At 42.7% G+C, this 25,880-nt stretch overlaps 3 protein-coding genes across 5 annotated transcripts; all 3 read left to right on the forward strand.

The window, feature by feature from the left end:
* The first annotated feature begins 1,140 nt into the window (after positions 1 to 1,140).
* On the forward strand, positions 1,141 to 5,843 carry tstd3 (thiosulfate sulfurtransferase like domain containing 3). The gene is made up of 4 exons (XM_028580727.1): positions 1,141 to 1,522; positions 1,645 to 1,812; positions 2,291 to 2,450; positions 5,621 to 5,843. The coding sequence occupies exons 1-4, from the start codon at positions 1,381 to 1,383 to the stop codon at positions 5,667 to 5,669; spliced, it is 519 nt and encodes a 172-aa protein (XP_028436528.1). The 5' UTR covers positions 1,141 to 1,380; the 3' UTR covers positions 5,670 to 5,843.
* A 1,180-nt stretch (positions 5,844 to 7,023) lies between these two features.
* LOC114557615 (vimentin) lies at positions 7,024 to 12,463 on the forward strand. Of its 3 annotated transcripts, XM_028581177.1 has the most exons (12): positions 7,239 to 7,245; positions 7,551 to 7,807; positions 8,711 to 8,870; positions 9,068 to 9,217; positions 9,721 to 9,840; positions 9,965 to 10,060; positions 10,150 to 10,284; positions 10,376 to 10,486; positions 10,591 to 10,701; positions 10,834 to 10,958; positions 11,067 to 11,993; positions 12,180 to 12,463. In XM_028581177.1, the coding sequence occupies exons 2-12, from the start codon at positions 7,584 to 7,586 to the stop codon at positions 12,271 to 12,273; spliced, it is 2,253 nt and encodes a 750-aa protein (XP_028436978.1). In that variant the 5' UTR covers positions 7,239 to 7,245; positions 7,551 to 7,583; the 3' UTR covers positions 12,274 to 12,463. The 3 variants fall into 3 exon arrangements, with proteins under 3 accessions (XP_028436979.1, XP_028436980.1, XP_028436978.1); XM_028581178.1 differs by having other exon boundaries at positions 7,024 to 7,807; positions 11,067 to 11,999; positions 12,180 to 12,263; XM_028581179.1 differs by having other exon boundaries at positions 7,024 to 7,807; positions 11,067 to 12,009; positions 12,180 to 12,255.
* A 6,488-nt stretch (positions 12,464 to 18,951) lies between these two features.
* On the forward strand, positions 18,952 to 24,443 carry prdm13 (PR domain containing 13). Its single transcript, XM_028581644.1, has 4 exons — positions 18,952 to 19,095; positions 20,430 to 20,561; positions 20,669 to 20,789; positions 22,954 to 24,443. The coding sequence occupies exons 1-4, from the start codon at positions 18,952 to 18,954 to the stop codon at positions 24,441 to 24,443; spliced, it is 1,887 nt and encodes a 628-aa protein (XP_028437445.1).
* Positions 24,444 to 25,880: the final 1,437 nt, after the last annotated feature.

The following is a 25,880-nucleotide window of genomic DNA, read 5'->3' on the forward strand; positions in this document are numbered from 1 at the left end:
TGATTTGATACTATAAATAAAATTGAATTGAATTGAATTGAATTGAATTGAATTGAATTATTAATCTTGTTTTTATGTATTGACACCTTATTTTGAAAACCGGTAGTAGTAGTGCACTAGATTTGTAGTGTCGGCTGATTTGAGCACGGAGATCCGAGTGTCGGCTGCCAGTATAGTACCTTCTTTACGGCGGAGCAGTATAGTTTTAATGATGCACTTGTCGACTAAGCAAAGCAGCGTTGCAAGTAAGAACATTTACGTGGCTATTCCTTCTTCCCTTCCCCTCTCTGTCACTCTCATCCAAACACACACGGGCCATTGTAGCTGTCTCGGTAACGTTACCCAGGTCTGATGACGGGTCACGTCCGGATGGTTGATTAGCCTACCGCTCCGAGATAAATTGACAACGTGCTCTCGGTAAATTTAACCCAAAACGAGTCAAGAAAAAAAAATATGAGAAAGCGTCCCTTGCTCTTCGGTTCATATAGTAAATTCTTCGAGAGACCAGTGTGTTTTGTATTGACCATTGGCATCTAACAGTAGAGAGCACATTAGAAATAACCATGTAGCGGACCCATAGACTGTATATTAACAGTCTATGAGCGGACCTAATAACGAGCGCTGACAATCATGATCATCACACTGACGGCACCCGCATGCGCAGCTGATGTTTCAGAGCGCCGACGCATCGGAGTTCCCCTCTGTTGTGCCTAACTGACCAGAACACATCAACACACACTCAACTCAAAGCGTCCTAGCACGGCGTAGCATGTCTTCTGCTCAGTCTACAACAAGTCCCTTCAACTGCGCCTCCTCTCTCCTGTCTTGACTGGTAGCCTGTTAGCCTAGCTCCACATCTGCCGACCCAAACTAACTTTCCAAAGGCCCAGCCCTTTATTGCGTATACTTGTCTTTTTTATTTTATTTTAGTGCGCTATGGACCTTTTTGTGTCCTTAGTAGCCTAACGTTTATTATAATAGTTATGATGATAATAATAACATTAATAATAATTATTATTAGTTGTTATTATTTAGTTGTAGGGCGTAAACATTTTTACCTCCAAAGGGGGGAAAGGCAGAATATGTTTTAGTACTAGCTATGTTAATGATGTATTTGCGTTTGATAAGAACTGAAAGGTTTTTGGTCCTTTAGGGGATCCGTACTTTTGCGCACGGGCAGGTCACTCGGCGGGGTCGTCGTGCGTTCCAGCCATAGGCTCTATATATACATATTATTACAGTCTATGGTTGCAGCCAAGGAAGGGATCTTTAAGTTTCCTTGGGCTGAGAATAGTTGTCGTACGCAGTATAATTGCGCCATTACGGGTTTATGTTGACAAAGCGTTAAGAGCGTGTCGGTAACCGGGTCACTAATATAACATGGCTCTCAGAAGGGGGTGTTGGGGATTTGCAGGGGTTGTTCCGCGGCTGTTCTGGAACACTACCGTCCTGTCTGGGTCTTCCGTCCCGGGAGCACGGAGCTCTGTGTTCAGCCTTGTCAACACGCACCACGGTTACAAAAGTGAGCTTCACTTCCATTTAGCGTCGCATTAATGTGTACTTGTACTGCCCATGCGAATGTCAGCTGGTACTATCATGTTGTGAATGAGTTGATATGTGGCGTGCTGTCTGTGTTGCTTTCAGCTACAGAGTTGCTGCACCGCGGGTTCAGCTCCGCGCCTCCGAGCACGGATGTGAGTTATGAGCAGCTGAAGCAGCTCCTGGCTGGCCGGAAGGTCGTACTTATAGACGTCCGAGAGCCCTGGGAACTCCGGGAGTACGGCGTCATCCCCGGCTCAATTAACGTTCCTCGTGAGTGTTCTTCAAAATACACAAGTCAGTGTTAGGGCAGGAATGTAACGTCAGACCCACTTGTTAGACCAATATACAAATGTGTGTGTCCCAATAGTTTAAGTTTTCAGCGGGTCATTAATACGTTTGAGAATGTTCCTGAATCATATCAAGTCTGTCACACGTAATATTTAGGCCCTATACATTAAATAACCCAGGGTCTGTTGCTGCTCTGCCTCAATTAAATAATTGCAGGATTTTTTGATATGGAATAAACTGCTTTAATAGTACATTCCCAGTCAAATTAAAAATTATATATATATATATATATATATATATATATATATATATATATATATATAAATATAAATATAATAATCCTGATAAGTGAAGAGGTACACGGCTTACAACAGTTACAACCCAAAAACCACCAAAGTTTTGTTTGATGTAGATTTAAGTGCTAAACACTTGACCTATCTGTGCTTCTCTGACTTTGCAGTGGGACAGGTGAACACTGCCCTCCAGCTGGGTCCGGAAGAGTTCAATGAACAGTATGGTGGTAAAATGCCCCAGCAGACAGATAACATTGTGTTCACCTGTCTGAAAGGGATCAGGAGCAAGGACGCACTCAACACTGCCGCCTCGCTGGGATACAAAGAGTGAGACATGTTTCCTTGGCATATCTCTTTCAAAATCGTTGCTTTACACCTCATTATTAAGCCTATCAATTATTGAACTATTGTAGTAATGTAAATCAAATGTTGAACAAAATGTCTTGCTATTGTTTCTTGTTTAAAAAAATGTTTCAAGTCTGTGCAAAGGCTAGAGTACCAGTACATTTTTATGGCTGAGTTTTATATGCGACTGTTATAATTCATCACAAGACAGTATTAAGTTTAACCAACTTCAGATTTTGACCTGTTGTTGCATAATGCTAACCCATCATGCAGTTCTCTTTTGAGAGCTGCCGCATACCACATCTCCAGTATCTGGTTGAAAAGTAGAAAAAAAGCTACCGTAGAGGCTAGCCTAAGCGTTAAGCCCCTGAGGTGCTGTAGTTTAGTTTAGTGTATCTGTTTTACAGAACATAAAAAAAAAACAAATTACATTAGAGAAATACAAAAATACATGCGAGGGTGTGGTAGAAACCTGTAGCGGCTTATATAAAAACCACAACCCTAAGTATATACACAAATGTAGACATACAAAATCAAAAATACAGGTATACTGTACCATGGGTTGAATAGTTGACACACTTTTTACTTTGTTTGATCAGTTAAAGTCCAAGTTGTCAGTCAAAACCAGTAGTTCCATTTATTTCCAGTACAGCGCCCATATTATGCTAATTTTCAGGTTCATAACTGTATTTTAAGGTTGTACCAGAATAGGTTTACATGGTTTAATTATCAAAAAACACCATATTTTTGTTGTACTGCACAGCTCTCTCTCACTGCTGCAGATCCTCTTTTCACCTGGTTTCTGTTTTAGCTACAGAGTGAGACCTCTTTTCTTCTTCTTCTTCTTCTTCTGTACTATCTTTGATTGCACTCGCACATGTGCAGTAGCTCAGATGTAGAGCATGTCAGCTAGCTAACTCTAGAGACCGTAAAAGAAAGCCTGTTTCTCCAACTTTGGTCAGTTACAAGGCAGGATTAGCTGGGAGACTTCTAAATGAGAGAGCACATGTACTGTAAGTAGTTCTTTTGTAGATTATGGTGAACTTGTGTGTGTGTTGTAGCAGTGCTTTGCTATTGAGAACGAGGTAGCATGCTAGCGTTAAAATAACGCTACGAGCTAATGGTTGTGGTTAGCCAGCTCCAAGGGGGTAAGCTTCGCTTCAGAACTCGAACCTCCGATGGCGCCATTTTGTTGCTACAAAGCGATCACCTCTTGTTAGCGTTCCACTGACCGCCATTTTTTTTTTACGTTACTTGACAGCGAATAACTTTACATCTGAAGCGTTTAAAGACTCTATTTGTCCATTGTTTATTTCTAAAGAAACACGACAATGTATAAAAGGCTCCATTACCTTGTATCTCACGTTATGGCTCCGTAGCAGACGCTTTTGTAAAAATAGGCTAACGATTGTCATAACCACAAGACTTACTGTCGCATAGTAGAGGAATTACCGTATAGTACAGGAGAAGCTCACAGGCAGTTTGGACTTCCATTAGCTGTTTAGGTTTAATTACTAATGTTAACTAGCATGTTAGTGATCAGTAATTAGCCTGTGCTTATGTTATCTCCTTACATACACCTACAGTCTCCGTATCTGTAAGATTGGGAATGATTGAGATTTCTCTCGGCACAGCTACCAGAAGACTTCACACTTTCAGACACGTTGCTCACGTCACATTTACGTTGTCTCTGTCAGTTGGAGGCTGCTCAGTAAAGCAAGAGATCACCGGAAAAGTGTTTCTAATATCCTTCACTGGTCTCCATCCAGAGACACGGGATCTATTGGTCCATTATATATATGTCAATGGCCAGCTCGTTTCGGCTTGTGATGTCACAAGCCGTGCCGATTTTGAACAGCTCACCCAGAGACTGAAGGCATTCAGAAACCGTATCTCACTCAAAACAGCATGGATGGGCTTTTTTCAAAGTTTGTATGCATGTGGAAGCAACAGAGACACAAAAGAACACCCCAAATCCCAGAAAAAGTGTTTTTTTTCATAATATGGGCACTTTAATGGTTTCTCACACAAATGGTGACTGTGTTTGTGTCTGGCTGGCTGTGTGTGGCCTTTAGTTGTGTGGGGGTCAAAAACTGTCTGTGCTTCCAGGTAGAACACCTGGCTAACCAAAGATTGGTTACTATTTATCCCCTGAGCGCTAATTGGCTTTTGCAGCTACTTGGCTCAAAAGGCTAACATTCAGTACGTTTACATGCACTCCAATATTCCACTATTATTCTGAATATGACAATATTCCGAATTTGATACAGGTCATGTAAACAGCATACTCCGGTTGGATATTCCGGATAAGGCATTAATCCGAATATAGCATTTTCTGATTAAGACATGTGGGATATTCTGGTATTATTCAGGTTTTAGAGGCATTCTTCAGACAATGGATTGGAATATGCGTCTCAATCGGGGTTTTTACCGCAGACTTATGGTCAGCTCTGTGCGTTGCTATGGTTGCTGTAAACAAACCAACCAGCCAACAGTTTGCAGGGCTGCAGACCCGATAAGAAGGAGAAACACAGCTACTTTTAAACATTATCAAAGACTTGGATATCAACAGGTTTTTGGATATGCGCACACATCGCTACGTCGACCTTTTCAAGAAGCTGGTTGAAGGAATTTAAGAGAGACGCTGTGTTCACGCAGTCCAACAAGTCCTCCACCGCTGGTAGACTTTGAAAAAATCCTATTTTGCCCGGCTACATGTAAACAGAAATATTAGTGGAGGATTCCCTTTCATTAGCCATGTAAACAGCTTAGTCGGAATGTCGTCTTTTTTCGGAATAAGGGTAAAAACCGGAATATTATGTGCATGTAAACGTAGTCAATGAAATCATTAAATCCAGCATATTACTATACAGTAAAGTCAAACCCAGTTAAAGACAGTGTTGGGGTGACCTGTATCTCACCTGGTAGAGCGTGTACCCCATGTGGGCTGAGTCCTTGGGTGGTTCAGGTACAGGTTCACATCTGACCCGCAGCCCTTTGCTACGTGTCATCCGCTCTCTCTATCCCCCTTTCCCTGTTATTCTCAAGCTATCATAAAGGCAATTTAAAAACCACAAAAAACAAATGCTGTTTTTTACGTACCTGTTTATGCAACATTTCAATCACTTACTTCCTTTTTCTCTCCATTTCAGTGTTAAGCATTACCCGGGTGGATGGCAAGACTGGGTGAAAAATGAATGAAATGATCCAGTGATAACAAAACAGAAAAGAAATACGCTTTTTTTTGTTCCAGACTACACAAATGACTACTTAACTGTATGATTGTGAGTTAAAATGAAGCCACAGATGTATCTGCAGTTGTTGCCACAATCATTCAATAAATTAAATTATAGTTTTGATTAGCAGTGATATTTAGTTTGTGTTTTGTCATTTTTTCTTTTACTTCTTATTACAAACGACATGAGAAGACATTTATTTGAATAATTTGTGTTTATAAATAGGCATAGAGTGGCTTGCTGAGGTGACAGCCACTAGGACTAAGATGATCTATGGTATTGAAGGGCCATGTCTAATATCCACTGTGTCTCAGTATGAATTTGCCACCCACCCTCCAGGGAACATTAACAGATTCCTTCTTCATCGACGATTATAAATGTGTTTGTTTTTAACTGAGAAAAATTCCTCTGCTACAAATTTCGACCACAACCATGGACCTTGTTTCCTATTAACTTTCCCTTTTACAGCTTATGATGAAACTCCAAGCAGGACACATAAATTCTATTATCTTGATAGGAAATAAGATAAGATTTCTAAATTATCCAAGTGCCTCACAGGAACAGGAAAAACTAAATGTTCATGTTTATATTTAACTGTTCAAGCAGGCCTGTGAGGCTCAATACACCCTCTCATTTGGCCTGTTCAATTAGGAAAACACAAAATGTAATACATTACTCTGAAAGAAAGCATTAGCTTAGCGGCTAGCTGAATGAATAATTGAATGTGGGAGTTGGGGTTGTGTTAGCATTTGAAGCCAGGCTTCGTAAATACTGTAATGGAAAATACCAGAGTGATGAGTGATGTTATTTAGTTGCAACATGAAAAGAGCTGTGGAGATTGATTGTTCACATGACATGACAGATTCCACCTCTTCCCAAAAGTCCCAAGCTGCTGCTAGATCTGAGGTCAGTGGAAAGGAATAGATGCCTGCTTAATCCATCAAGACGTGTTCAGTACAATAAATTTAAAACAAATGTTATAACTTGGTTTGTACGTTTTCAATGTGCTGAAAACCAATAGCATCTGGCTTTTGGACAGGTTACAATGGTGTGTGTGTGTGTGTGTGTGTGTGTGTGTGTGAGAGAAACCTGAGTGATAGGTGTTCTACAAGGGTTAATGTTGCTAGTTAGTTAATGTTTACAGTAAATTTTAAGGACTGACCCAGGACCAAGTGACCCTGTAGGAGCACCGTTTTCTCCCCTCATATCACTGTACCATGTCAACCGTGAACTCCAGACTACCCCCCTTTTTTTTTCTTCTTCTGCCTCCTTATTTCCCTCAGAAGCAGTTAATTTAATTCTCTTTTTTTTGTGATTGCTATGGTTTTAATATGTTGAAAACATCAGACAAATAAGTACTAATTTATGTCAAATCTCGGGGGGGCTCATCAGGTCACCCTCCAGCTTCTGCTCAGCATTCAATTAAAGTCCCTCATCCCATCAGAGCAGATCACATCAGTGCTGCACCTTCTAGATGCTACCGGACCTGGCCTGCTTGCCTGTCTGCTGCCAAGTGCCGTATTGGACACTTGGACATTGGGGTGGGTAATACTGGCAAACCCCACTAATAGTTGACGCCCTCTGCCACTATCCCAGCCATGCTCTGCTCCTCACAATCGGCTGACAGATATCTGAGCAGCAGGTCAGGCCTGAGTTGGTGCAGAGGTTCGAGATTCCACAGGTGTTGGCTCATGAACTGGGCTGTCTTTGACAGAGGTGGGGTATGGCTGGCAATGGCCAGTATAAAACCTGAGACAATCGGGGAGTGCAAACAAGGTAGAACAGCCCTGAAGTGCAGTAAACCACAGACAAGCCCTGCTTGAGTATTTCTGTCATCTTCGTTCAGAGGACCAGAGGAAACACCGTCGCTGCCGCCACCATGAGCCGCAGCCCAGAGAGGATCTCGTCCTACCGCCGTCACTTTGAGGACAGCAGCAGCTCGTCCTACCAGGTCAGGGTGTCCAGTCCATCCCCCACCAGGAGAGACGCCCGTCATGCCTCCGCCGGCTACTCCTGCAGAGCCGGGGCCAGCGGCATGCGTGTGGAGTCAGTGGGACGAAGGAATGTCTCAGCTGCACGCAGGACTCGCATGGTTGGAGCAGGGTAAGCTGTGTCAGTTACAGTACAGGGCCTACACATGTAAAGACATGACAGATGTCTATGTCTATACAGTTAGATTAGCCTCTTATACATCATTGTTAGTGGTGGAATGTAAGTACATTCACTTAAGTACTGTGCTTTAGTACACATTTGAACTACTTGAGTCTTTTCTTTTCATGTCACTTTCTACTTCTCCACTACATTTAAGGGAAATATTTAACTTTTACTCCACTACATTCATCTGATAGCTTTAGTTACTAGTTATTTTTGATTTTTGTTGTATGTAGGCCTACAATGTTTTGTTATACATTAAACTACTCAACAATATAACTGCCTACAAGTAGCTGGGCTGATTAGAAGATTAAACACTTAGTTGATTGACAGAACTGCTTGGATTGTTTCTAAAATGATGTGAGGATTTTTCTGCATTGAGTTCTTTTACTCTTAATACTAACACTAAGTACATTTTCCTGATGATACTTCCATACTTTTACTTCTACCATTTTCAATGCAGGACTTTTACTGTAACAGAGTATTTTTACAGTGGTATGAGTACTTTCACTTTTACTTAAATAATCTGAATTCTTCTTCCCCCACTGGTCATTGTTAAAAAAGATGTACTCAGGCGCCTGGGTAGCTCACCTGGTAGAGCGTGCGCCCATATATAGAGGTTTACTCCCCGACGCGGCGGTCATTTTGCTGCAGGTCATTCCCCCTTTCATGTCTTCAGCTGTCCTATATAATTAAAGGCCTAAAATGCCCAAAAAATAATCCAAAAAAAATAACTTTATGTAAAAGTATGTTCCTCTTTCTCAAGCTGTCATTCAAGACATTTAGAAAAACATTCACATCTCCTCATGATACCGACCCCTTCTTCAAATTTGATATTTTTGTGTAACTTTTCAGCGTGAGTGCAGGAGCCTTGGTCTGTGTCGGGCCAAGTGGAGAACCTCCTATAGATCTGGATGTGGCTGCAGCTGAAAACCATGAATTCCTCAACACCCGCACAACAGAGAGACAGGAGATGATTGTCCTCAATGACAGACTGGCTGTATACATTGACAAGGTAAAACAACCTTCAAACTAACCCCATACTTCTTCCCTCAGTGCTGAAAAATCGACATTATTTTTAAGGAAAAATGCCTTTTGGTGCAAAATGGGAGCATATTACTGTCACTCTGCAAGCACATGGACAGGAAACATATTGTGCTTTCTGGTTCAAACGTACTTGAAGTCACAGAGGAGGTTTTCTTATGCTTACAGGTTCGATCACTTGAGCAACAGAACAAGCTATTGGAAACAGAGATCGAGGCCTACCAGAACCGCTTTGAGAATCCATCCGGTCTGCGTGTCCTGTATGAGGAACAGCTGAGGGAGCTGAAAAAGATCGCTGACCAGATGAGAGTTCAGCGGGTGAGAAAGAATTCTACAAAGCCACACATCGCCTCTGTTTCTTTCTTTTACATTTCAGAAGCTCAATAAAGCAGAAAGCCTGAATTCTTTGTTTCCGGCGAGGTTTACACCTCACTGGGTTGTAGAGGATCTATCCAGGCAACGATACGAGACGTCAACTTGGTGTTTTCAAGGTTCCTTACCTGGTAACAGGCTTATTTCTGGCAGGCAAATGGAGAGGTGCCTCAGCGTGTTAAGGGTGTCAGGGAGTACAGCTGTCTTCAGCTCTGTTTTATGCACAGATGAGATGGCTTGATTGTACATTTGCTGACACACACACACACACACACACACACACACACACACACAAATGAATTAAGTTAAGATATAAAATGCAAAATTCTCCCTGAGCAAGACACTTAATCCCTAGTTGCTCCAGAGGCGTGTTACATCTGACATATATAGCAATTGGAAGTCGCTTTGGGTAAAAGCGTCAGCTAAATGACATGTTTTCTTGGTTGTAGGACATTTCCTTGGCAGCTAAGGAGTCCACAGCTGCCCAACTGGAGGCAATCAAAATCAAATATGAGGAGGCAGTGGAACTGAGGAGGAAAGCTGAGTTAGACATTGAAACCTTCCGTCCAGTAGGTAGCATTTAATTATCCAATATCTCTGTCCTCATCAGATTCATTTACAGTCCCAAACCCATGTGATAATCATGGTGTGTGTGTGTGTGTGTGTGTGTGTGTGTGTGTGTTCGTTCCCCAGGATGTTGACAAAGCCACCTCCTCGCGCATTGCCTTGGAGAAGAAGCTGGAGCAGCTGGAAGTTGAAATTGAATTCCTAAAACGGGTCCATCAACAGGTGGATAACATCTTCACGTAAGAATCACATATTTTGTTTGGTCTTTCCATTTTTAAGATGACTAAAGATTTCTTTTCTCTTTTTTCCAGGAAATTGACGAGCTCATGAAACAGATCTACTCGGCTCATGCGTCAGCTCAGAGTGCATTCACCCTCCCTGACCTGGCAGCCGCTTTGAAACAAATCCAAACCCAGTATGACGACATCGCAGCCAAAAATCTCCAGGTCAAATAATCACACATCCGCTCTGAATTCAAATTTTTTGTGTTTTACATTACATGTATCATCATTTGATTTTTTCACCCCTTATTTTTAGGAGATGGATTCGTGGTATAAAAACAAGTTTGAAGGGTTGACCAGTAAGACGTCAAGGCATGTGGATAAGGTTCGAAGCATTAGAAATGAAATAGCCGGTGCCAAAAAGGATGTGAGTATCAAAAGAATGAATAAATGAGGCTGGATTGACAATTGATATTGAATGTCTATAATGACTAATAATCATATGAAAATATCTCTATCAATCTATACCAGATCCAAGGCAAAGACCGTGAATTGGATGCCATGAGGAGCAAGAATGAAGCTCTTGAGGCCCGGATCCGAGAGACACAGGAAAATCACAAGAAGGAACTGGAAGACCTGCAGGTAAAGAAAGGCTCATGTAGTCCCGGGGTGCACACCTGTGCACACATATACGCCTACTCTCATGCATGCAGACTAAAAGCCACCACAATAATTCATTCATAAAGTAATTGTACAGCTCTGTTAACCTAATAGGCTCGGATTGAGGCCCTGCAGTTTGAGCTGAAATCCTACAAGGAGAAAATTGCACTGCACCTGCGTGAGTACCAGGACCTCCTGAATGTCAAGATGGCTCTGGAGATTGAGATTACAACATACAGGTGAAGAAAAAATTACTTAAATTGATTTTCTGCCATATATGAAATATATATTTAAATGCATGTAAATTGTGCCCTTTTAAAATATTTGTTGTGTTTTTTTTGTTACAGAAAACTCATCGAAGGAGAGGACCTGCGGCTCTCTGGCATGATGCAAACCCTGTCTCTCACCAGCTGTAGCGTGAGCGCCATTGGTGGTGGGATGAGCTTCAGTGGAGGCAGCATGGGTGGTGGTGGCATGGGTGGCGGGATGATGGCAGGTAGTGGTGGAGGTGTTGGAGGCACGGGAAGTGGAGTGGGAATGGGTGGGGGCATGAGTGCAGGAGGCATGGGCACAGGTCCAGGCAGTGGTGCTGGAGGAATGGGTGGAAGAATGGGTGCTGGAGGTCCTGCTGGTAGGGCAGGTGGGGCAGACATGCGCGGTGGTCATGGATTGGGAGCTGGGGGTGTAGGAGCTGGCGCAGTGGGTGTGGGTACTGGTGGAGGCAGTGGAGGAGTGGGTGCCGGAGGAATGAGTGGTGTTGGCACTGGTGCTGGCGGATTGGGAGCTGGAAGCACTGGTGCTAGTGCTGGTAATGGTCTTGGGGGATTGGGCTCTGGAGCTGGAGGTGTGGGTGTTGGGGGGAATTTGGGGTTCGGCACCGGAGGCAAAGTTGACAGCAGCGTGGGTGGTGTTGGATTGGGTCCAGGTGGGGGCACTGCAGGTTCAGGTGGCATGGGCACCGCTGGCAATGGTTTCAGTGGAGGAAATAGCGGTGTTGGTGGAGGCACGGGGGACGGAATTGGTGGAGGCGTGAATGGGGATGGACGTAAAGATCGTGGTATGGGTCCTGCTGGAATGGGTGGTGGAATCGGAGGGGGTAGAGGAACTGAGGGTGTGGGTGGAGGTGATGTAGGCGTTGCACTGTCAGGCATTGGTGGAATGGGTGACAGCAGTGTTGCCGGGATGCGATATGGATCCGATGGATATGACGGCAACAATGACCCCTACGCAGAGCAGGCTGTGGAGCTGACGGAGAGGAGGACGGTGCTCATTAGGTAAAGGTACCATCAGGTATCATCTTTCTTTTTCTGTTCAACATTTGCATAAATAAAATCAGACTTAAAGTGTCTTAACCTGCTTAGGGTTACATATATACATAAGGCCAGCCTACAGCTATTTGGAGGTCCAACAAGCTTCATGTGGTTACTTCAGCCCTCTGCATTTTCTTTTCTCCCCTGCAGAACTGTTAAAAATGAGGATGACGTGCTGGAGATGGACCACCAAGAACAAACCTACACCATCACCGGTGCAGCCGACGACTCTGACGAGGAATAAGCAGCATGAATTCCCAAGTGACCTCCCCTCGGCCTTAAAGCTCCACACCCCCCTGAGCTTTGCACTGACCAAAGCCCATGTCTGGGCACTGACCTTCGCCCTTTGCCCTGGACAAGAAGACCATGAATGATCCTTTGCCTCACAGGGTTTAAATATAACACTCAACATGGTCTCTAAACGTTTGTGTGCCTTACACTCCCTCCCTTTTTTTCTACTTGCTGCGAATAAAGCTATCAGCATTCAATTACCTTGTCTTTCTTTCTAATTTGATGTCTTTTTCAGTGTTTACACAGTGTTATTAATACTACTTTCATGAAATGCTGGTAAAAGAAAATCTCTTCTACAACTGAGAGAGAGCAAAGTAGCTTATTTTGAGAGCTTTGGCTTGTGAGGATAAAGAGGGAGAAAAAGGGAAATGAAGTAGTGAGGGAACAGCAAAACAGAGAGAAAGGCAAACTTACCTGAGGGTCAAGGCAGTCGCCCTGACACTTTCTGGAGGGCTAAGGAATCCGTCAGTCAGATTCTGTCCTGCAGCAGAGTGATGGCACACAGCCGTTTCCTGTCCTCATTCCATCCACATCCACACCTTTTCCTCCTGCTGCTGATTGGGAGCGATTGGATGTGGCCAGCAGATGCCAAACACACTCAGTGTCCTGCTCAGGGGCTTAGAGCAGAGACATGCAACACACCAATCCTCTGAGAGAAGCTCAAACAAAAGATAGGAACAGGGCTGCTGTTATTATAGCAGCAATAATATTGCTGTGCCATTATTATTATTATTATTATTATTATTATTATTATTATTATTATTATTATTATTATTATTATTATGAAACACATCTGATTAAAGTCAACTGAAGATCAAAAACCTAATTTGATTTTTACAGTGGAATGCTTCTACATTACTGGAACCCTTAAATATTTTTGCTTTTGCTTATGAAGATAAATGATCAAAATGCACACATTTAAATATTAATTGCCAAATGTGTATTGCTTCAAATGTTGGATTAAAACTCTAATGTTCTCCGAAATTGGAATACAATACAGCAAGCATTAGTTTTAGTTTTAGTATTTGCAAATAAATTGCGCAAATAAAAATGTTATACAATCAGACTTGTGATTTAAGTAGCAATATAATAATAATAATAATAATAATAATAATAATAATAATAATAATAATAATAATAATAATAAAAACAAGCAAGATTAAATGAAGACAAAACACGAAATGAGTCTACTTTAAGCATTATTAAAGCCAATGCGCCGCTCTTATCAGCATCTCACTGTATTATATCATTGCTTAATAAATCATTTTTACGATGATCATGCAGAGACTTCATTTTGAAATTATCAATATTTCTCTCGGACATCATTTCCACAAGCTGATCCCACCCGAACACGCAGGACACAATTAGTTCGAACCTAGAACTGTCAATCGGAGATATAATGAGGAGCCGCGAGACAGTCATATCATTATAGATTACATTTTGTTATAGCGAATTATTAATGTGCATCCAACCCGAACGATGTAGGATCAGTGTAGGCCTACACTGTATATATATATATATATATATATATATATGCACATTTCATCAATATGATGGGATGGAATTTATTATTAATATAATTAAAAGAGTAGTGCGTGCGTGCGTGTGTGTGTGTGTGTGTGCGTGTGTGTGTGTGTGTGTGTGGAATGCGGAGCTCTCCATGGTGCTTCGTCTTCACAGAAAAATTGACGCATTGGAACAGAGTGTAGTTTTACCATTTAAATAGACTTGAATAGATTAATAAAAGGTCAATTTGCCACATTTCATACAGTCTAACCCTTCTTTCTGAAACAGTTTGTCAAAAAGCCTTCTCTAAACATTTTCAAATCAGCAAACATAACGCAGATTTTATTAAATTTTTTTTGAATTATTGTTATTGTTATTTTTATATTATTATTATTATTATTATTATTATTATTGCAAAACCACAAACAACTTTCTACAAAACTGTTTGGAAATTATACATTTTCCCCGCGAAAAGGGAAAAATGCAAAATAATTCCTGTAGGCTATTTGTTCACATAATAACCATGACTTCGGCTAAAATATCTGGCTTCATTCAAACATATAGGCCAGTCAAGGTTACGTGTCTTTAAACATGCTCTTTGCCATTAGAGTTGTTTTGCTCACTCTTTTAGTTCGCAGGAACACACCGCATAGCCAATTGGGTCACTAACCTCCATATGAGAAAAACGCTGTTTAACTCTGGGCCGAGGGAAACAGCTCCTTATATTCACCAAGAAGGCCAAAAGTTGTGACTTTCTTTGAAAGCTGCGGTTTTCTGTCACTTTGTGCATATGCTTTGGGTGGCTAAATCCCAATTAGGGTCGGCTGACACGCTGCTCTATTCATGGCCGGCCCTCTCTGCATACATTTGCCTAGGAATGATCTGCTCAAATAGATCTCCTGCTAAATGCGTTGGACAGCAGAGAGAATCGGCCTGACTGACACTTTCTTTCTGAATCAACCGAGTGAGAAAAGGTATGAATTTATAAGGTACACCGAAACATATCAATTCACGCGACTTCACACGCTTTTATCCGCGTCTCCTCATGCGAGACAAAGTGAGTTTAAGTCAGGGAAATGTGGCCTGAAAAAGCCCGGCGCAAAAAAAACTTTGTAGAGACTTTGAATACCGAAATGGTGCAGCCCACTTCTGGGGGAGAAAGAGAGAAGTCATTCTGAATGAAATCACGCATGAACAGCGTTGAATCAGGTGCCGTTTATTCGGCTCCTCTCTAATGCGATTTTGAATATTAGTCTGGGTTAAAATCCCAATCATGTCATCTGGTGGGAGTCCCATACAAGCATAATTACTATTCAAACGCGTCGCTAATGTCCCACCCGCAACAAGGCAGCTGGTCTGCCCTGGGTGCAGCTTGCTTCTTTCCCCAGGTTTCTCAGAGAGTTCAACACCTTTAATATGACCGGTTGTGCTTCTACAGAAAGACAAGAAAAAAAAGGCGAGGAGTAAGATAAACAGGCCTGTCCAAAGATCTGAAAGGAATAATAAGTTCTGATTCTTTTGCTGCATGGACAGAGTTCAACCTGTCCAGAAAACCAAAAGCATGAGGATTTAAGTTTTTCTTTCTTTCTTTCTTTCTTTCTTTCTTTCTTTCTTTCTTTCTCTTTTCTTTCTTTTTTCTTTCTTTTTTCTTTCTTTCTTTCTTTCTTTCAATTAAAACAAGTGTGACCAAATGAATGTGTGAGGTGTCGAAGGTGTGGGCTTACATGTGGAGAAATAAATGGATTTAGACAAACAGTCGTTTCTAAGACGTGGGAATCGGTGAGAAATAGGCCACTTTGCTAAGTGGGACAATGATTGGGCTCTTCTGAATAGACCCAAACAAAGTTTATGGGTCGACGTAAAAAATGTGTTTTCTTCCGAGCTCAGAGGGGTCTTAAATGGTGGGCCATTGAAACCAGTCCGGGAGAGGTGGTGGTGAACCCTTGGCTCCCCTCAAGTATAGTCAGGGAGCATGAATGGAGATCCCTGGTGGGGCATTGCTCTCTGTATTTACCGCGTAGCTTTGCAGACAGGTTGTTCCTCTATATTCATGGCTCATTAATGGCCAACCAGTTAAATCAGAGCCCCACCGTTTAGACACTTAAAATCCAAAAAAGGCTGGCAAGAGCCGGGCAGAGCCGCCCATAAAAACGTCTCCCCCCTCTCCCGACTCCGATTCTTCTCAGCTTGTTATTTACGTTTATTGAAAAAGACGCGGAGTGCATTGAAGAGAAGAAGCGCACTAGCGGAATGCTGTTGATTGACTCCGCAATATTGTCCCAGAATAAAGATCCGAGCATGTCATTAATGGGTCTTTTCCCTTTTTCTTTTTTTTCTTTTTTTTTTTAAAGGAGGAGGAACAATAGCGCCAGTCAAGCCATTTACTTCCAACCCTGTTTTCACTCTGACACCGAGCCTTTGGCCCGCTCTTCAGGGCACCAGAGCTGGGGGATTCACCCCAGCGACTTCTCCGCAGAACAGAAAGGAAACGTCTTCTCCCCCCCACACACACACACTCCCACCCCCACCCTCCCTCCTCGGAGAATAATTAATTTCACTGTGGAGAAGTGCAGGGGATTTTAAAGCAGCGCAGGGGTGGATGGGAACCAGCCGCAAATGGCGAGGCGTTAATAAATAACCCCTCCACACAGCCAGGCGCAAACATTGCGCCCATTGAGGAGATTGTTCGCGTGTCGTTCAGGCTCTTTGACTGCCAGTGGAAGAAGAGAGAGAGAGAGAGAGAGAGAGAGAGAGAGAGAGAGAGAGAGAGAGAGAGAGAGAGAGAGATTAATGTCTATTATTTATTTAGAGCATTTTTTTTAATGAATGAATGCAATGCACTGATTTAAATTGAATTGTGCGATGTGTTCTATTGTTTATTCTTTATTTGATTCTTTCTTTAGACAACATATTATATACTGCTGGGAGGCATAACACCTATCACTTCTGGACATTTGATCATTTTACATTGTTTGATCTAAAAAGTCATATCATGGGGATTTTTGGCATCGAAAGGATAAGCTATGTCCACAGGTCATAGGTCAACATGTTCACGGTCTGAATGCATCCCCCCGCAGGTACTTCTTCTTCTGCTCAGACTCATCGCCACAGCCATCACAAGGCTCCGACTACTTCAACAACCTGCTGCCCAGAAACACATGCTACTCCCTGCACGTCTCCCATCACAGTCCCTCTGTATACCATTCATACCACTGGATGGTCAAACCAGCAGGTCAATGTGTGATAGTTCAAGGCGTTTGGAGTCTTTTGCCATTAGAGTCATGTGGTCTGATATATTTACAGTATGATAATATGTCCATGGTAATGTGAATGGAGTTACAGTTGGGCTGATATATAGTGCCATAAATCCATCAAAGTTCTGAGTCGAAAGTTGCACTTGACTGTTGTCTTATCTGAGCTGTACAGTGATTCAGTCATCCTTCTGAGAAAATCCACCTACTGTCAATAACATAAACTAAAAGAAAAATGGGACAAAATTACATTTTTCAGGTAGTCTTTTTTGTTTTGCAGGACTGCTTTTCTTTGCCCATGATTTTTAGATTTAGATTTTTTATATTGTAAAATCAATCAATCAACTATTCAACCAATCAATCAATCAATCAATCAATCAATCAATCAATCAATCAATCAATCAAGAACCTCAAGTCAATTAGTCAAACAAAATCAATCATTTAATCACAATAATGTATATCTTATTCATATGGTAACGTTGGCATTGATCATGGTTTTAAAATGTCAAACAATATTGAAATATTGTATTATCGTAGTAATTCTATATTCGCATATTATTCCTGTGAAGCTTTTGTATTGTTCCATTTTTGTCATTGATTTATAGAGGAGCAGCTTTCAAAAAAAGTATAAGTTAATATTTCGTCACTAAAATAGATAGCTGAATTGAGCTATCATATTAGGTCAAATAATGGAAGTATTTTTCAAAATAATATCGTTCAAAAATTGCTCGCACTTGCACATCGATACAGCACAATGTACGTGTTGAATAAGACAAGACAGGAAAACCACGTGTGTGTGTGTGTGTGTGTGCGTGTGTGTGTATGTGTGTGTCTGTGTGTGTGCGTGTGTGTGTATGTGTGTGTCTGTGTGTGTGCGTGTGTGTGTTGGGAAGATGCTGATGGTTATTCTCTGTTTTTTTCTCTCTCTTCCTGCTGCTGGTTCCTTTCAGTACCTGCCTGATCTCAACCCGGCACACGCCGAGAGTCAATAGAAGTTAACAAGTCCTCTAAACTTTCCTGCTCTTTTGTTAAACTAAGGACACAAAGGAGGAGGGAGAATAAAGCGCTTTGAAGTATATAAAACCCAAAGAATGCCAGCCAAGTAGATTTAAAGTAGCCGCTGATTTCCAAAAACTGGCTTGAAAGGAAAGAATGGAAAAGGGTGAGGATTTATGGACAAATTATACAGTGGATTTGTCAGTTAAAATATCGGAACTGTCTGGAGGACAAAGCCACATGCTGAGGATTAATGGTCGCTCTGGACCTTTGATTCTGCTCCATCTTTTCTCTGGCCTTGACAAATTGGATTTTGGGGATGGGAAGGTCGCCTGGCCCTTTGTGTCTCTTGACCAGTTTGGAGCAATTCATTATGCGGCGGGGTGAGGGAAAGTCTCCATGTGACCACGCCGGCCCGTTTTCCCTCTCCTCACAGCTGCTGGGAGAGCCCAACTCTCTCACACTCACTCACACACACACACACACACACACACACACACACACACACACACACACACACACACACACACACACACTCCTCGCTGCTGCTGCAAACTCAGGACCGCTCCCCCCTCTCCTCTTCCTCCCCCTTTAAACTACCTTATAACACAGCATCACCTCTTTGCACCCCCCCCAACCCCTCCTCCTCCTAGCCCCCCTGCACTCACTTGCATCCTGAGCTGGAGAGGTCGGGGAGGGGTGGAGGGGTGGAGGGTGTGCACCGTCACTAGAAAAGCCGGAGAGCATAACGCCACCGCGTCACTTTGAGTGCGGATATCAGCCGGTCCTCATCCTCTCTTCCTCCTACTCTTCCTCCTTCCCTGCACTCTCCCACTCGGTCTCCATCAGCCTTCATGGTTCTGATCTCAGCCCACGCCATGCAAGCCACCCGGGCGTCGACCACCGTCAGTGTGTTTGCAGACTGCAGCATCCCGGCCGGGCTCCGGATAGGACCGGTACCGGGCATCTTCAAACTTGGGAAATACGCGTCGGACCGTAAGGAAGTTGGACCCAAGAAAAAGGTAAGAAAACATTTTTCAAAATATGTTTATCTTTAATTTTTCATTTCATGTTTTTGACCAGGCCAGCAGCCCAAGAAATGCGTCTAATTTTGAAATATTTAATTAAAAGTTGCATTGCTATATTTTTAAATACACTTTTCTTTTCTTTTTTTTTTACCAATGTAGTCATTCCAAAATGGCATCAAACATTTTTTTCAAACAATTTTACTTTAGGCTACTTTGTTTTTGTTTTGTGAGCATAATTTACGCAACCGACTTCGATTAATAACCCCATAATAAATCTAAACACTCAATATAGGCCTATAGCCACATATTAAAAACGAACGGACTGATTTGGATTTTAAAGCTGCACTGTCAAACTCCATCGGGCCATCGGTTATTAATTGGTTTGGCCTGTCAAGTTGGAAATAATTGAGCTCCATTAGTCGGCCGACTTGTCAGTCTGTGCTTCTACTTAACCGGCCTAATGGGCGACCCGGCTCTGCTGTGTGGGATTTCATGCCCTCAGCCGCCTCACATTTCCCCGCATGGCTGGCCTGTTCTCCCGACGAGCCGTTTAATGTTAATGTAATCCGGCCACAGAAAGATGCCACAGAGGCCGGAGCCGCAGCCCGGGGCTACGGGAAATCATTTGAATAATAACACTGATACAAGATCAAATGAAACGAACTGCATCCATGTTATTGGAACGGGATTGGTGTAATGAAATCCAGAGGAGTAAAGATTGAAACAGTTATCTACCTCCGCAGCCCGTTATTGTTGCCGCTGTCAGCAGTTGTGATTGATGCGTCTAAATGCTTGGCCCCGGGCTGCCGGCGATCATCAGGTGCAATCTCTGTGTCAAATGTCACGCTTCGATCTTTAATGTCCTTGAACAGTTTAGAAACGCTTTGACACTCCTCAAATTCGTTTCCCATATCAACTCAATTAGGCCCGAGTGTCATTTTCTTTAGTGACTTCTCAGCAGAGCGGATAAAGACGCATTAAGCGCGCTTTGGTCATGCGTGGCCGCTGCACCTCCAGGTAGAATAGCACACATTTTTTCTCACTCTCTTGGTGAGAAAAATAGTTCAATCAAATACGAATAAACGAATAAATGAATAATAATAAAAAAGAAACAACCAGGGGGATTAATAAAAAAGGTTTGGAAAGAAAACGCCAAAAAAAAGAGGCCAATGAGTTTTTAACAGCTGTAGTCTGCTGTATTCCTTTTAATTTACAATCTCTTTATTTGTCTGCGAGGTTGCCTTGGTGTTCATATTCCCCATCATTATCATACTGTATGTTTTGTCAAACTCATGCTCACTCTTTGCTTTGTTTGTTTGCTGTCTTAGATCCGCTTGGTACGGGGAGAGTTCATGGATGAGTCGGCCTGTCCCGTGCCAGACTGGATCGGATTCATCCGAGCAGCCAGAAACAGTCAGGAACAAAACCTGGAGGCTGTGTCGGACTTACCTGGCGGACAGGTGAATTTTCATCACATCTCACTTTTAGTCGCAGTGTCAGATTTCTTCTCCCAGTTGGACACCTGACTTCAGTCTCTGTGCTTCCTCTTCCCTTCTTCTGTTTGAAGATTTTCTACCGCGTGCTGAGAGAAATCCCTTCAGGAGAGGAGCTCAGTGTCTGGTACTCCAACGCTCTGGCTCAGTGGTACGACATCCCCACCACGGCCACTCCCACACACGACGAGAAAGGTAAATCAGACCGCTAATGTTGATCCAGTGGGCCCATTGTCTGGGAATAAAAAGATGGGAATTATAGAAAAAAAAAAATATGACTACACGAGCTCTGAATTATAAGGTTATGTCTGGCTGTGAACAGATGTGGAGCACTGAGGATTTTATGAGATCTATGAGATGTAGCCTATCAATACTAGTAATAATAATTCCAAATATCACATTGTTTGTTTAGATGTTTTTATTGCATATACATAATATGTTTATTTTTTTTAATTCTGGTGACATGCAATAAAGTGTGGGCCTGCGCTCAGCTTGACACTGACACAACATCGACATGCTGAGGGCTCCATCTCGGCACACTTAAATGGCTTCCAATACCCGTCATGTCCCTCCTTTATCGCTCAGAGATGGAAATCAATTGGATGTAGTTTTTTCCCCTCAGGCAGCCTGGATATTTATTTATTTTTGTCATTTATTAACTTATTTATCCCGAAAATACCACACGTTTCAATAAATGAAAACAAATTCAACAATCACTTCTTTAAAATAAGAAGAAGAAGAAAAAAAGAAGTGAAATTCGGTTAAATAATAGGATGGAAGTTTTACTTCAGGCCTACAGCAGCAATGATTGAATCGATATTTCCCCGAATGAAAGTGTAGCCTTTATTCATTTGATGCGGGCCACTAACAATTCAATATTGACTAGCAGAAATAAATCCAATTTCAAGAATATTAGGCATCACAGGACATGAAATACACAGCACGATTAATGAGGCACTAGATTCTAATCTTAGCTTTAATTACCACAGATAATATTTCCTTTCAGAATGTCTGATGTTCCTTGTTTGGATCAGTTTTGTCATCAGCCTGTTTGGACTTTTAATCGGCTTGTTTGGGCTAGTAGTGGTCTTGGGGATTAATTCCTAATCTGGGAAAAACACCATCTCAGCAGGAACTAATCCGTTGGGGAAAAAAAGATGATTTACAGCAGGGAATTCACATGCTTAATACATTTTATTTGGACCTGTAAGGGCCTCTGAACGGACTGAATAAATGTGAAAGCAAAACGGCGAAGCTTCGAATTATATCAAATTTGCGTCGAGTCAAAAGATAATTGTGATAAAGTAATTAAGGTGCTTGAAGCGAAATAATAATAAAAAGCAATTAAAAGCATAAATTAACGTGTCTCGGCGACCACGGAAGAAGAAGAGGCTGGTTATTCAGTTGCGAGACAGAGGTTAACAAATGTCAGCGCGTCATTAATATTCATGTATTCAAAAGCAAATAAATTCAAAAACAAGTGCTTCACGGTAAATTAGGTGGGTGCGTCAAGGTATTGTGGCTTAATGAATGCTAACTTTTATATGGGGTGTATATTGCCCTGATTCTCCGGTCCAACACCGTGTGCGCTCCTGGACATACGCTCTCTCCCATTATTAGGCGTCAACAGATGGGCCGGCGCCATTGTTTCTGGAGACTTGCGATTTCAAGCAACAGCTGCTGTCACTTCCACGGGAAAGCGCACATAGAGGGAAAGTCCCGCATTCAATGCATCGGTTTCTGAGCGCCAGATTGGGCAGGGCGTTTGCTCTTTTGATGGCGATCATAAACAATGACCCGTATGAGGATTACAAAATCATTACATCTATATTAACCTCTGAGTGCTCGACTGGGGGTCATTAAAATGGCCTTCTGTGTCTATTACCATTTGGCACCAGATCGTAGAAACCGGATCACACCCATTATCCTTACATTTAAATTGAAGGTGATGTGCAGTGAGTGACTGATGGAAATGTTGCTCTTTAAAGGGACATTTTCAAAGTAACATTGATACAATATTACAATGTTTAAATATGGCAATCTCTCGATTTTGATGTCAAATGTATGCGTTTTTTATTGCATCACACCCATCAATTTGTGTGCGCGTGTTGTGTGTGGTTATGGTGGTATTCGGGGAAGAGGGGGGATCACTTGTCTGTCTAGGCGCTCACAGGTATTTTTTCTACAGGTTGCCAAACCTGTTATTTTCATGTTATGCACAGACCTGGCATATTACGCACGGGAATATATTGTAAATTGTCATGTCATTAGTATTACATCTGGCTTCACGCTGTGTTAGGGGACTTAATGATCCGCATCCATCTGATAATTAATGCCATGTTTGCTGTTGTCTCTACAGGTGAGGAGCGTTACATCTGCTGGTACTGCTGGAGAATATTCAAATACCCGAACACACTCAAGGCCCACGTCCACTTCCACTGCGCCCTGAGCAATGGGCGGGGGTTTGTGAACAGCGAGCAAGCCAGAGGCACGGAGACCTTCAGCAGGTCACCAAAGTCAGGAGACATCCCCAACACTTCCACCTCTCCGAGGAGCGGCCACAGTATATCCTCCATGTCAGAGTCTGGCAGGCGGGGACTGTCCTCCTCGACGTTTTTACACAAAGTGGGACTGTCAAAGAAAAGCAGCTCAGAGGAGCAGGACAGGGCCCTCGACATGAGCGTTACCTCTGCCAGAAACCAAGGACACATCCTCGGCCTCGGCGCCACATCCTCAGTGCTGAGCAGCATGGGCTTCCACCCGGGTGTGCGCTCAGCCTTCAAACCGACCGGCGTCTCCAAAGTCCCGGGCGCGGACGCCTCCAGAGAGGACGCAAATGGGAAGCTGAGCGGCCTGGGATTCAGCAAACTCATTGGAAACATGAAACCTATGCGTAATGTAGGTGAGACTCTAAATGGAGCAGGGAACCCCCCTCCCAAGTGCACACCTGCAATTATGGACTCCGCATCTCCAATGGTGCCATGCACAAACGCTATCCGAGGCTTCCCGTTGCTGCCTCACATAGAGGAGAACTCAGCTTTTAAGCACGTAGAGAGTCGGATGCACTCCAGCCTGTCCCCGTCCCGTTACCCCCAGATGCCACCTGGACTCCAATTTGAGAGGTTCTCTCTCCCTCACTTCGACGGCGTCAAAACATATGGTGGAGACTGTAACATCCCACTCATGCCCCTCACTGTCTACAACGGGGAGCTCCTGTACAGCTCGCCTTACTATCCGCTAAAATTCCACTTCAGCAACCTCCTCAAGTACCCGGAGTCCATGTCCTACTTTGGCCCGCCCTCACTGAACCATGACCTGGGCGCCATCACCAACATCGACCGGGAGATCGCCATGCACACGCAACAGCTGTCCGAAATCGCCGCGGAGAAGAACCGGACAAGGCTGGACTCGATGCCCACCGGGAGCGCCAGCAATGCCGGGTCTGGCAAACCGAAAAAGGGACACCTGTGTCTGTATTGCGGCAAGCTGTACTCAAGGAAATACGGCCTGAAAATCCACATGAGGACTCACACAGGTTACAAGCCGCTCAAGTGCAAAGTGTGCTTCAGGCCGTTTGGAGACCCCAGCAACCTGAACAAACACATCCGGCTCCACGCGGAGGGAAACACGCCCTACAGGTGCGACTTTTGTGGCAAGGTGCTGGTGCGGAGGCGGGACCTTGAGAGGCACGTCAAGTCCAGACACCCGGGGCAGACCGTCAAGAAATTGGAGGACAAACCGGGCGGCGTGTTCGAGGACGCAGAGCAAAAGAGCGACAATGACAGTGATGTGGACGTGTGCTTCACCGACGACCAGAGCGACCAAGAGTCGAGCAAAAATAATGACTGAGAAGTTGTCATGCCCACGAGAGAGACTGCTCGTTGACTTTAATTTATGTACAAAAGAAAACATGTCATTTAGTCTTCTACTGAAGCTTGAATCTTTACATTTTAGACATTGACCCAATGGCGTCTGAACTACATGGCACCTTTTGGCATTACATGGCATTTCTTTTTTCTTTTTTTTGCAAATGGCAAATCTTTCTTTATCTACTGCGTCTCAAAACACTGACAATTCTACAGAACAATCACAGCATCTGCACACAAAACCGTAACAATGATCCAACATCACTTCCAGACAGTTTCAGTCGCTTTAAGAAAATAAACAGTTAGGGCTGAATATGAGACTAAATGACTTAAGTTAGATCTATTTTTTTGCAGTGTAAAAAAGGGTAACGGCTGTCTTTTGTAATATGTCTCCCGCTGAGAAAGGATCTATAGGTTTATTTACCTAAAGGCATAATAAAAAAATATAAAAATAAAAAAAAGAGCACTACATTCCATCACACTGGATATGGACGTATTCCGGGAAATGATGAGCTGCAAAAGAATATGATTCTTTTCTATTTTGTTTTATTTTTATTGTGAAAAAAAAATGCATCATTCTCACGTTCCCTTCTTAACTATCAGTTGCACTTTAAAAACAACAATGGGCATTTCATTTCAACAAAACAGATGCATAATGATTTATTACAATCCAACTTATTGTCCATTAAAGATCTCGGATTCCCTGCGCCTCACTGAGTAACACACTGTACTTACATTTGCACTTTCTTGCCGAGGCCCGCTGTTGTTAGAAAAGCAGCCAATAGCAGCAGAGCCCAGTTTATTTAAGGAACTATTTCTAGAGAAAGAAAATTGTATTGATTGCAGTTATAGCCTATGTAAAGAAGTGTAAAGTATGATATTTCACATTTCGGTGGAGAAGTGTTGTATACGTTTGTTTATAAGTGATATTGTCTATGAGCACAATGTTTACTCCTGTGTCCAGTACGTCGTTGGTTTTTGAATAAATTTAATTTAAATATCAAGAAACAGTTGTTTAAGGATTTCTCTTTTTGTCTCCCCGGGTGATCAGCGCTGTCCGTGGATAAGTCCACGATGTCCTGCTCTAATATTCATGAAGTCTGCTCTTTAGTTAGGTGTGACACAGACTGCACTCGAACACAACGAGAGACGCTCATTGTGCAGATGGAGCGGACTAGTAGCTGCAGTGTGTTCGAAATCCGCACCGAGGCTCAGTCCGTCGGGCCTGCTGCTCTCATTAATGCACAGCAAAGCTAGAAACACGGTCTCTTCTTTTTGTTGTTGTTTTTCTTTTTCTCTTTCTTTTCTTCTTTTTCTTGTTCTATTTCAATTTCGTCTGTTGCAATCAAGGAAAACGTTACTTAATGCACTTGCTCTTCTTTTTCTTCTTCTTCATCTCCTGTTTCTTGTTCGTTTTTTT

The sequence above is a fragment of the Perca flavescens genome, chromosome 6 (assembly GCF_004354835.1).
Source record: "Perca flavescens isolate YP-PL-M2 chromosome 6, PFLA_1.0, whole genome shotgun sequence".
NCBI lineage: Eukaryota > Metazoa > Chordata > Actinopteri > Perciformes > Percidae > Perca > Perca flavescens.